This window comes from Otolemur garnettii, unplaced genomic scaffold, assembly GCF_000181295.1.
Source record: "Otolemur garnettii isolate 467f Iridium unplaced genomic scaffold, OtoGar3 scaffold00128, whole genome shotgun sequence".
Lineage (NCBI taxonomy): Eukaryota > Metazoa > Chordata > Mammalia > Primates > Galagidae > Otolemur > Otolemur garnettii.
The window spans coordinates 5,671,667-5,684,183 of record NW_003852523.1 but is presented as its reverse complement, the minus strand read 5'-3'; the positions used below and the strand labels follow the sequence as shown (position 1 = coordinate 5,684,183).

At 47.0% G+C, this 12,517-nt stretch overlaps 1 protein-coding gene across 1 annotated transcript in view; it reads right to left on the bottom strand.

Moving 5' to 3' along the window:
• The window catches only part of PCNT (pericentrin), a 133,034-nt gene that overhangs the window by 16,953 nt on the left and 103,564 nt on the right, over positions 1 to 12,517 (bottom strand). Inside the window, 7 exon segments of the mRNA XM_023518087.1 lie at positions 2,687 to 3,100; positions 3,667 to 3,817; positions 3,939 to 4,161; positions 5,209 to 5,404; positions 5,676 to 5,849; positions 6,783 to 6,944; positions 7,880 to 8,019. Coding sequence (XP_023373855.1) covers positions 2,687 to 3,100; positions 3,667 to 3,817; positions 3,939 to 4,161; positions 5,209 to 5,404; positions 5,676 to 5,849; positions 6,783 to 6,944; positions 7,880 to 8,019 — 1,460 coding nt within the window.

Sequence of the window (12,517 nt, the reverse complement as noted above, 5' to 3'; positions counted from 1 at the left end):
TGACTGCAATGATAGTTGCATATCACTTTGAATACACTAAAAACCACTGAATTGTATGATTTAAATTGGTGAACCATTATAATGGTATGTGAATAGTATCTCAGCGCTTGTGGCTCAGTGGGGAGGGCACCAGCCCCATATACCAAGGGTGGCTGGTTCAAACTTGGCCCTGGATGAACTGCAACAAAAAATAGCCAGGTGTTGTGGTGGGTGCCTGTGGTTCTAGCTACTCGGGAGGCTGAGGCAAGAGAATCACCTAAGCCCAGGAGTTGGAGGTTGCTGTGTGCAGTGTGATGCCATGGCACTCTACCGAGGGTGATAAAGTGAGACTCTGTCTTTAGAAAAAAAAAAAAAAAGAAAGAAAGAAATCTAGAGTTTTGATTTTAAAAACAGATGTTCATTTCTTAATTATTTTAGCAGGCTAATAATTAAAAAAGCAGGGAATTGGTTTTAGTTCTATTTTTAAAAATTTTGTGTAACTTAATTAAAAAAAGAACAGAAATAAAGGAGGTATTTTTTAAAAGGTTTAAAAAATGTTTTTAAAGAGGATTAAACAAATGTCAATATATAGGACACAGGGTATTAATCTATCAGAAACAAAGGCTTTTTGTTGACATAAAATATATCTAAAAATGAAAGACCATATAACAAAATAAAAGAGGAGGAATACTTCTTAGCCCGTCCTACCAGGCCAATGTTATCTTGATACCAAAAGCAAGAACATCACAAGAAAAGAATACCCTATGTGAATACAGACTGTGAATTCTCAAGAAAATGCTAGCAAACTGAATCTGGCAACATATAAAAAGAATTTCTCACCATGATCAAGTAGGATTCATCCTAGGAATGCAAGGATGATTCATCATATAAAATGGAATACTTTATTACATCATTGTAACAAAAAACAAAAGCCACACCAAAAACTTGTGACATCAAAAACTACCTGACAGGGGGGTGCCTGTGGCTCAAATGGGTAGGGCGCTGGCCCCATATGCTGGAGGTGGTGGGTTCAAATCCAGCCCCGGCCAAAAAAGAAAAACAAAAACTACCTGACAAAGTATCTTTCATAATTGGGAAAAGGTGAATAAAGAATATAAGAAAATTACCTCTGATAAACGGTATCTACAAAAACCCCACAGCTAACATCAAATATAATAGTGAAAAATTGAAGGCTTTTCCCCCAGGAACAAGGCAAGGTGTCAAACCTCATCATTTCTGTTAAAGATTCTACTATGATGTTCCCCTCAAGGTCATCAGGCAAGAAGAGAAAATAAGACATCCAGATTGAAAAGGAAGAAACAGGCTGGGTACGGTGGCTCATGCCTGTAAACTTAGCACTCTGGGAGGCTGAGGTGGGTGGACTGCTTGAGCTCAGGAGTTCAAGACCAGCCTGAGCAAGAACAAGACTCGGTCTCTCCTAAAATTAGAAAAACTAGACGGGCATTGTGGTGGGGCCTGTAGTGCCAGCTACTCAGGAGGGTGAGAAAGAGGATTGCTTGAACTTGGGAATTTGAGGTTGCAGTGAGCTATGACACCATAGCACTCTACCCAGGGTGACAGAGTGAGACTCTGTCTCATTAAAAAGAAAAAAAGAAGAAGAAGAAAGAAAGAAAGAAAAAGAAGAAGCAAAGCTACATTTATCTGTAGATGACATGATCTACCCTTATATATGGAAAAATTGCAAAGCTCTTATATGTGGAAAATCCCATTATAAAATAGAAGTAATAATCAAGTTCAACAAAGTTTCAGAATACAAGGATCAATATATGAAAACTGACTGTCTTGCTATACGCTAACAATGAATAATCTGAAAATAATTCCATTTGTAACCACATAAAAAATAATAAAATCCATAAGACTAAATTTAGAAAGCTTTTATTCCTAATTAAAGAAATCTAAATAAATGGACATTCTATGTTCATGGATCAGAAGACTTATAACATTGTTAAGATGTCAATACTACCCAAAATCACTGAAAGTTCCAGTGCAGTCTATCAAAATCCCAATGGCCCTTTTTGCAGAAATGAAAAAGCCAATTCTCAAATTCATTTGGAATTGCAAGGGGCCCCAAACAGTTGAAACAACTTGAAAAAGAACCATGTTGGAGGAATAGCACATCTGATTTCAAATCTTACCAGAAAACTAGAGTAATCCACACAGTGTGGGGCCTACTCAAGGACAGACCCACAGGCCAGAACAGAGAGAACCCATAGGGTCACTCCTGCCCAACCCCTGCCCTCTGATCCCAGGATCCCCAGGGTTATCCACATTGGCCTGCACCCTCCTGTCCTGGGACCCCTGTGGTCACCCACACCAGCCCGCACCCTCCTGTCCCAGGATTCCCCGAGGTCACCCACGCCAGCTCGCACCCTTCCATCCTAGGGCCCCCAGGGTCACCCACACCCAGCACACACCCTCCTGTCCCATTGCTGGGCCCCTGAGCTCTCACCAGCTTCTCCTTGTCTCTGTGCCACCTGCTCCACTCCCCCGCCTCTGCCTGGCTTTGCCTGGTCTCCACTCCACTCCTGGCGTCCTCAGGTCCTCCTTGTTCCCTCCAGCGAGTGTGCACCTGCTCTAAGTCTGCCTGCAGCCGCGCTGGCTTCTCCCTCTCTCTCTCCAGACAGAATCTCAGCTCTCGCTTTTGGGGCTGCAGAGCTTCCATGGCTGTAGTCGAGGTGGCACTTACCTCCTTCTCCCTCCACAGCTCCTCACAACGCCTCTGTGCCTCAGCCTCGAGCTGTTGCTGCAGTGTCCCCAGAAGTGCCTGTAGCTCCCCAACATGGGTCTCCTCCTCCTGCAGCCTCCGCAGCAGGGCCCTCTGCGCCGGAGAGTCCTCCTGAGCTCTGCGGCTGAGTTGCTCTGTCAAGCGCCGCTCATGCTGCAGAGCCTCTGACAGCTCCAGCGCATGGCTCTTCTCAGCCTCCAGATCCTTCTGGAGCTCACAGAGCCGGCCCCGCTCCTGTGCCAGCAAGGCCTCGAAGCGCGAGTGCTCAATGCGCAGCTCCTTCTGCAGGTTGTCCTTAGCTGTCTGCTCGTGCTTCAGGGCCACACGGAGCCGGCTGCTCTGTGCCCGCTGCTCCTCCAAAGATGCTCTCACCTCCTAACAGCAGAAAGACCAGGAAGATTAAAGCAAAAGGAAAAGGATCTAAATAGTTTTGTCACAAATTTTTATCTGTATACCTTAACCAAATAATTACACTGCCTGAAATTCATCCTGTGTATAAAAGTGTTTATGAGGTCTTGCTGCATTACCATGCTTGCCGTGTGAATGAAACACACTTTTGGAACTGGAACTGAGTAAATGTACACATGGCCTGGACTCAGAAACACCCTGTCTGCCTTCCCCAGGAGGCACATCCTACTTGCTATCAACTGCAGTTTCTGTGCTGTGGAAACTACCTGGACCCAAACCACACAGAGCAGCCTTAGCCCTGCCTTCATCTGCCTGTGCACAGACCTCCCAGGCTGTGCTTTGTCTAGGACAACCAGCAAGGAGGCCACGTCTACCTTCCAGGCAGTGGGGACTGCAGAGAGGAGACGGCCATCACCCGTCACCATGCTTGTCTGTTACGTGGAGGCTGCCACTACAAAGAGCCAATGTGACCTGAAGATACAGCCCCAGCTCCCTGCCTCACACTCCTGCCACCTGCCCCACTGCCTAGTTACCTCCAGGGACTGGGAGCTCTGGCCCTCCTGCTGCAGGTGCCGCTGCTGTTCCTCCTCCAGTCGGCTCTGCAGGGCACGTTCTTGCCCACGCTCATGCTCCAGCTCCTGCAGTGCAGCCTGCAGATCGCTCTCTTTGCTGTCTAGCATGGACCTGTGTGGGCACGGCAGGCAGATACTGATGGGGACCCAAGGGCCAGCACCATAAGATCTCTAAAGACAGCATGGATGGGGTGGGGCTGGGCAGCAGTGTGAGCCTGCCTGAGAGTGCCTACCTCAGCTGCAGCACCTCCTGCTGCACAGAGTCGAGGGACTGCAGCAGCCTCTCACTCTCTTGACGGCACTCACTCAGCTCGGCCTTCAGGTCTCTTGAGCTGCTCTGCTCTGCCACCAGCAGCTTCCGGACGCTGTTCGCTTTCTCCTGCTCTTCCCTCAGGGTTTTTTGTAGATCACTTGCTATACATTTTTCCTGTTCAACTTTATATGCCAATAACTCAACTGACACAGGTCAAAGAACATAAAACAATATTACCCATGAGTTCAAAGTGGGCTGTGTATATCATGCTAACATAGAAACAAACCCGCAGGGGAAGGGCATGCATTCACCTTGGGAAAGAATGAAGTTTCTGGTGGAGCCAGGATGCCCACCAAGATTTCCCTCTGTCCTCTGAGTCCACTTCCCCCCAGGTCTGCTCTCCTGGCTGGGAGGTGATGTCCCTGAAGCCATCCTAAGATGCCACTCAGACCCCACTCACACCTGAAGGCCCCCAACAGAAACAACTCCAGGCCCAGATGGTTTCACTGGGAAATTCTCCCAAAACTAAAGAAGAAATAGCCCCAGTTCCAAACAAAATCCTCTGGAAAACACAGAGAGGGTCTGGGCTGCTCCAATACCAGTACCAGAAGGGACCCATTAGGAGAGCTGTAAGCCCCCACCCTCGTGGCCATCTGAACCAGGTGTTGGCCAATCCATCCCCAAAGCCACACATGAGAGAAACAGAAGGACGAGAAGTCCTGGGCTGGATGTGAGACTGCACCCATGGACAGAGTCAAACCCAAGAACCTGGGCATATTCTTGAGGTGACCAAGGGTATGTGAAGAACAGGAGAATGGGCACTTGCCCATGGGCTAGTCAGCATGACACACAAGCTAAAATGCAGATGTGTAAGTACAACAACATTTACCCACTGATGACCTGCAAGTCCACACAAAAATTCCCAAAGACTCTAAATTAGGTGTAGAAACCTATAACATACCCTTTAACCTTAGGGCAAGCTCCCAGGTGCCCAACATAGGGTGCCTCCTGCCTACTGGGCCCCGAGGTGAGCGTCCTGCTCAGTCTTCTCGTGGCTCTGACTAGTCTCACAGGGTTATTTCTACTCAGTTCTATCAACCAAGAAATCCACAGCTCTGGTGTCCCAACACTCAGGCAGGCACCTGACAGGTCCCTGGTACCACGCAGCCCAAGGGGCCCGAGTCCCCACCCTGCTGCTCAGCTGGGTGTTGGGGGCCGGAATGCACAAGGACATAGGCTCTGGCACCCACCTTGCCTGCGCAGCTGGTGCTCCTGCCAGCTCCCGCGCGCCTCCACGCTCGTCAGTGCTGCGCAAAGCTGCTGCAGCTTCTCTTGGTTCTGCAGGTGCGTCAGGCGCAGCTGGGCACGCAGAGCCTGGATCTCACCCAGCAGGCTGCTCCGATCTGACAGGCGGAGGTGCTCCAGTGACTTTTCCTGCGGGTCTCCCTGAGGGGAAAGCAGGCTGAGCACCCTGCATGGATGTCCATGCTCCTGCCCTGAGAGCTGCGCTCTGGCTGTACTGGGACAAGCCTGTGGCATGTGGCTCTGGGGTAGAGTACAGTGCCCCAGGGCCTGCAGCTTTGGGTACCTTCCATAAGCATGGTCTTATCGATCAATCACCACCACATCCCAAGGCTGAGAGAAATAGCAGTGTCTTCTCAACCAGGGCTGGGCTCCAGGGGCTAATTCAATACAAAAACACAGGGCCACCAATCACCTGCTCTCGGACAACCTTCTCCAGCCTCTCAAACAGGTAGTCACGACTCCCTGTGTCTAAGCCACTGAGCCCAGGCTGCAGCTGGCGCATCAGCGTTTCCCGTGCCTCATCAAACACCTCCCGGATGATCTGCAGACACTCTCCTCTCCAGTCAAGGCAAACATCGGAGGCTCCCTAAAGCACAGAACAAGAGCTCAGCATTCTCACAATGAACCCTGCAGGTGCTACAGGGACTGAATGTCTGTGTCACTAAATACACAAGTTGAAGCGCCCTCAGGGAGTTTGGAGGTTTGAATGAGCTGACCATGGCCTCACAAGAAGAGGAAGAGCACCCACGTGAGCCTATCCTGCTAGCAGTCTGGTCTCAGACCAGGAGAGCCAGCACCTACTGTTCAGGCCACCCAGCTGTGGTGTTCCAGTGTGGCAGCTGAGCAGACTCATAGTTGTCAGAGCAGAAACTACCCTGACAGAGAGAAGACAAGATCATTCTGGGTACAACACACAAACTCTGCCATCATAAGCAGCATGGAATAAAAACGCTGACAAACCTCACTGCTTCTTTTTCTCTTCTGCACCTACAAGGTTCTGGTCTGGAAAGGCTGCCACTATAGGGGCTGTGAGAAATGCAGGGAGGATGGTGACCCTCCCAATGGCCCATGTGCTGGGCACATTCCAGGTACCAGACAAAGACTTCCAGCCTGTGTGAAGCTTTCATCACAGCTCAGAAGAGCTGAGGAAGGACAACCCTGAGCCTGGTGGGTGTCTGGGTCCTCAGGCCACATGAGGTCAGACTCCTCTCAAGCTCCCCAGCTCACCTAGGACCCCCGCACCACTGTAGCAGGGACTCTCCCTGGGAACTGCCCCAGGGCAGCAGGGGAGGGTTCTAGGAACCTGGGATTTGCTTTTAGTTATAATAAATCCACCCTCAGTCCGAGTGTGAGTCTGTGCACTACGTGTTCACTGTAACCCCCTTAAATTATTTCATAAAAGGAATATGAGGTGCAATATAAAACCATTTTATTGGAGTTTATATCTAGATTTTAAAAAATTGTTTTTGAATTTAAAAAACCCTGTAGTTTCTCACTTACGGACCAAGCGATTCCTCACCTTGTCTCCTTTGTGTGGTGCAGCCTCCAGCAGGCCCTGTCCCTCCCAGGGTGCACCCAAGGCTGTGCGGGGCTCACCACCGCTCAGGGCGCTGGGGAGGCTGTGGCCCTCAGACAGGGCCAGGATCTGGCGGCTCTCCTCACGCACCATCTGCAGTAAGGCCTGCGAGAAAAGCACCTCAGAGAGCGAGATTCCACTGACACCACAGCCCCCAGCTACTCAGGCCATGAGGCTTCTGCTCTCCTCTGGAAACCCCAGAGACAGCCCAGGAGCCAGGCTAGGAAGACGAACTCTAGAGAGGGATGCTCTGAGGACAACCCTGTGCCCCCCTGCCCCCCAGGAAGCCAGACACACTCCAGGTCTGGGCTCTGTCTAAGGGAGGTGGTCCCAGGGCCAGCACAGCAGCCACAGGCCCAGCCAGGCCAGGAGAGGGGGCCTCTTTTGGGGCTGGGGACAGGACACACCCAGAGGCAGGGCAAGGACAGGATGCCGCCAGAGGCAGTGTGGGGCAGGGCGGGCACTGCTGCTGCTCTGGGTGAATGGGGTGAACCTGCTCACAAGAAACACCATAGCCCCTCTGCAAGCTGACAAAAGATCACCCTCATTTGACAACTACAGGGCACACAAGAGCAGGATACAAGGGTGATGGGACAACAGGCACCTCCTGTTGAGCAGCATATGGACACTGCAGAGCAAGGTCCCCAGCACGGCCAATAGTCAACCACCACATGCCTCCTTCCCACATATGCTGCACTGGAGGCTCCTGAGGATGGTCTCCTCCCAGGGAGGCAGAGGGCAGCCCAGGCACCATAGGTAACCCACCGTAAGGTCAATCCCCAGAACCAAAAAGGCAAAACACATGTAGTTGTTAAGTTTTGCTCCCTAAATTCAGGAAACTGAGTCCTAGGTCTGTCACTCTTGTCACTAACACATAGGTGCCAAAGTGACCTTAGAGGAGCTGGGACACTGTCCTACACTGACAACAGCATCTCTGCTTCCAGAAATACACAAGGCATAAAACCAGGGTGACTTCAAGGTGTAGGGCTCTGTCAGGAGATGTCAGACGTGCTTGGGTGCAGCTTTCCCATCAGCCCTACCTTCACCTGAAGTGCAGGGATGTCCTTCCCCTTCATGGCTCCTGGTGGCTGTAGAGACCTTCTGGAGACAGGGCCATCAGCAGGGGCCTTGGGTGTTCCTGACTGCGGGCTCAGTTTCCCTCTAAAACTCGAGCCTTCACCTAAAGGCACCACAAAGTCAAGGTCTAAAGCCACCGTTCTCTGCAGGGTTCCAGAAGGACATACAGCAGAGCATAGGGTGGGATAACAGGACCAGCAACATCTAGTAACACCCATACCAGCACCTCCTACTGAGGTAGCAAAAACACTTTCATAAAACATAACTTAGAATTGGACAAATTAAGTAAAAAAGTATGTTTTAGGATTTTAATATGTTAATGTCCTTGATTTAAACATAAACTTGTAGGTATCTCAGTTAATTCCACTCAGAAAAAAGGAAACATGCCTGATATTGGGGGACAGGGGGAAAGAGGCCTGAACCCAGCCAGCTAGGGCTGAGGAACCCCAAGCACAGCCTGGAATTGACATACCAGGCTCCTCTGTCTCCTCTGTGGAGTGAGGCCCAGGCCAGCCCACAGGAGCTAGAGGCAGGCTCTTGGGAAACTAAGGCAGGGGCATGTCAGAGACAGTGACATAGGTGATGATGTGTTGATGGAAACACAGGACTGGACTTTCCCTCAATTTCTCCCCACAGCAACCCACTCGTTTGCTGTAGCTCAGGATGTGAGCAAAGGACAAGGACATTAGAGATACAGGTCCTTCTGTGCTGACAGCCCTCCCTGGTGAGTGAAAGCTGCAATCTACATGCTCAGACATACATAGGAAACATCCTGATGTGAAACACAGAATGAAACAGAGAGAACACGCTAGCAGAAAATCAAGAACAAACACAGCAAATTAAAAAAAACCTCAGAGAAATTATAATGAAAAATCAGAAAGAAAATAGGAAATGAAACAGGAAATGAAGCAGTAAAAGAAAGGAACAGTTAAAGAAATAAGAAAGTGTTCCTAGAAATTTAAAACATGAGGGCCAGGTATAGTGGCTCATTCCTGTAATCTCACCTCTGGGAGGCAGAGGTGGGAAGATTACTTGAGCTTAGGAGCTCAAGACCAACCAGAGCAAGAGCAAGATCCTGTCTCTACTAAAGAACAGAAAAATAAGCTGGATGTCATGACACCTGTAATCCCAGCCACTTGAGAGGCTGAGGTGGGAGGATCATTTGAGCCCAGGAGTTTGATGTTGCAGTGAGTTGTGATGATGCCACTTCCTTTGTGTCAGGGCAACACCAGGGAAGGCCCTATCTCAGAAAATAAAAACAAAGAGTGCCTGAATGGATTAAAAAATAAGACCCAGCCCAGGCACAGTGACTCACACCTGCAATCCTAACACTCTGGGAGGATGACGCAGGTGGATTGCTGGAGCTCAGGAGTTCAAGTCCAGCCTGAGCAAGGGCAAGACTCCATTTTACTAAAAATAGAAAAACTAGCCAGGCATCAAGGTAGGCACCTATAGTCTAGCTACTTGAGAAGCTGAGTCAAGGAGATAGCCTGAGCCCAAGATTTTGAGGTTGCTGTGAGCTATGACACCAAGGTATTCTACCCAGGGCAACAGAACAAGACTCTATCTCAGAAAATTAATTGGTGATGCCTAAGGCTGAGTGGGAAGGGCACCAGCCACATACACCCAGGCTGGTGGGTTCCAACCTGGCCCAGGCCAGCTAAACAACAACTACAACAAAAAAATTGCTGGGCATTGTGGCGGGCACCTATAGTCCCAGATATTTGGGAAGCTGAGGCAAGAGAATCGCTTAAGCCCAAGGGTTTGAGGTTGCTGTGAGCTGTGACACCATGGCACTCTACCAAGGATGACACAGTGAGACTGTCACAAAAAATAATTAATTAACGAAATAACAAGACCCAAATATATGTTGTGTACAAGAAACTACTTCACCTATAAAGACACACAGACTGAAAATAAGGCTTAGAAAAAACATATTTCATGCAAAACAGAAACCAATACTGAGCTGCAGTAGCTATACTTCTATCAGATAAAATAGGTTTCAAGGCAAAAATTATAAAAAGAGATCAAGAGATCATTATATAATGATTAAGGGGTCAATTCAGCAAGAAAATATAATAATTTTAACACTGGGTGCATATCTGGGTACAACACCCAGATATAAAGCAAATATCAGAACTAAAAAAATCATGAGAGAACTCAACACCCCACTTTCAGCACTAGACAGATCATTCTATAGAAAATCAACAATGAAACATTGGACCAAAAAAAAAAAAAAGAAAAAAAGGAAACATTGGACAGTTTGTATTATAGACCAGAAGCACCCAATATATATTTATAGACTGTTTCATCAAACACCTGTAGAATTCATGCTCTCCTCCTCAGCTCTTGGATCATGCTCAAGGATAGGTTTATATCAGGCCACAAGACAAGTTTTAAATCCACAAAAGTTGAAATCATGCCAGGTACCCTGACCACAGTCGAATAAAACTAGAAACCAATAATAAGAACAACACTGGAAAATGCACAAACATATGGAAATTAAACAATATGCTCCTGAATGACAACTGGGTCACTAAAGAGATTAGGAAGGAAACTGAAAAATCAAGACAAATGAAAATGAAAATACAATATATTATATTAGAACCTACAGGAAAAGTAGTAATAAGAGAAAGTGTCTACATAGTAGGTGTAGCAGTAAAAAAACAGCAGAAATAGCAGTAAGTGTCTACATCAAAAAAGCAGAAAAAGCTTAAAATAAACAACCTAACAATGCTTCTCAAAGAACTAGAAAAACAAGAGCAAACCAAACCCAAAATTAGTAAAGAAATAATAAAGATCAGAAAAATAAATGAAATTGAAAAACAAACAAAAAAACACAGAAGATTAATGAAATGAAAAGTTGGTTTTCTGAAAAGATAAAATTGACACACCATTAGCTAGACTAGGAAAAAAAAGAGAAAAGACCCAAATAAAATCAGAGATGAAAACAGAGACATTATAACTGATATTGCAGAAATCCAAAGGATCATTAGAGATTATCATAAGCAACTAAATGCCAATAAATTGGAAAACCTAGAAGAAATAGGTAAATTCCTAGACTCATATAACTGACCAAGCCTGAACCAGGAAGAAATCTAAAACCTAAATAAACCAATAACAAGTAAAAAGACAGACACAGTGATGAAATGACTCCCAGTAAGGAAAAGCCCAGGACCCCATAGTATCAATGCTGCATTCTATCAGACATTCAAAGAAGAACTAATACCAATCCTGCTTAAACTATTCCAAACAATCAAGGAGGGGATATCCTAAACTCATTCTACAAGGTGTGCATCACCCTAATACCAAAAGCAGACAAAGACACAACAAAAAAGAAAACTATAGGCCAATATCTCTGATGAATACAGCTGTAAAAATCTATAATAAAATGCTAGCAAACCAAATTCAGAAACCCATTAAAAAAGTTATACAGCTCTTTTACCAAGGAACTGCCAACATGGGCCACATTCGCACCAAAACTGTAAAGAAGGCGGCCCGGGTCATCATCGATAAGTACTACTCGCGTCTGGGCAATGACTTTCACACCAATAAGTGCATGTGCAAAGAGATCGCCATCATTCCCAGCAAGAAGCTCCACAACAAGATAGCGGACTACATCACACACCTGATGAAATGGATCCAGAAGGGCCCAGTGAGAGGCATCTCCATCAAGCTGCAGTAAGAGGAAAGAGAGAAGAGAGACAACTATGTCCCCAAGGTCTCAGCCCTGGTTCAAGAGATCACTGAAATAGATCCTGACACTAAGGAAATGCTGAAGCTTTTGGACTTTGGCAGTCCTTCCAACCCTTCAGGTCACTCAGCCTACAGTTTGGATGAATTTCAAAACACCACATGGAACTGTTTGAATCTATCATCTGTGTGCTGTAACATTTTAATAAACCTGGGACAATAACAACAACAAAAAAAAGTTATACATTGTGACCAAGTGGGATTCATCCTAGGGATGCAAGGATGGTTCAGCATATGTAAATCAATCAGTGCAATAAATCATATTAACAGAATGAAGGACAAAACCCATATGATCATTTCAATTGATGCTGACAAAAAAAAAACTCAGTAAAATTCAATACACTTCATGATAAAAACTCTCAAAAATCTGGGCATATAAAGAACTTACCTCAACACGATAAAAGTCACATATGATAGACCCACAGCTTGTATCATACCTAAATGGAAATGAAACCTGAAAGCCTTTCCTCTAAGATCTGGAATAAGACAACCAGGCCTACTCTCACCACTGTTATTCAACACACTACTGGAAGTTCTAGCCAGAGTAATCAGATGAGAGAAACAAATAGAGGGTATCCATATTGGAAAAGAAGAGTCAACTTATCCTTGCTTAAAGATAATATGGGCTCGGTGCCTGTGGCTCAAGTGGTTAAGGTGCCAGCCACATACACCTAAGGTGGTGGGTTCGAATCCAGCCCAGGCCCGTCAAACAACAATGATGGCTGCAACCAAAAAAATAGCAAAATAGCCAGGCATTGTGGCGGGCACCTGTGGTCCCTGCTACTTGGGAGGCGGAGGCAGGAGACTCACTTGAGCCCAGGAGTTGGAGGTTGCTGTGAGCTGTGATG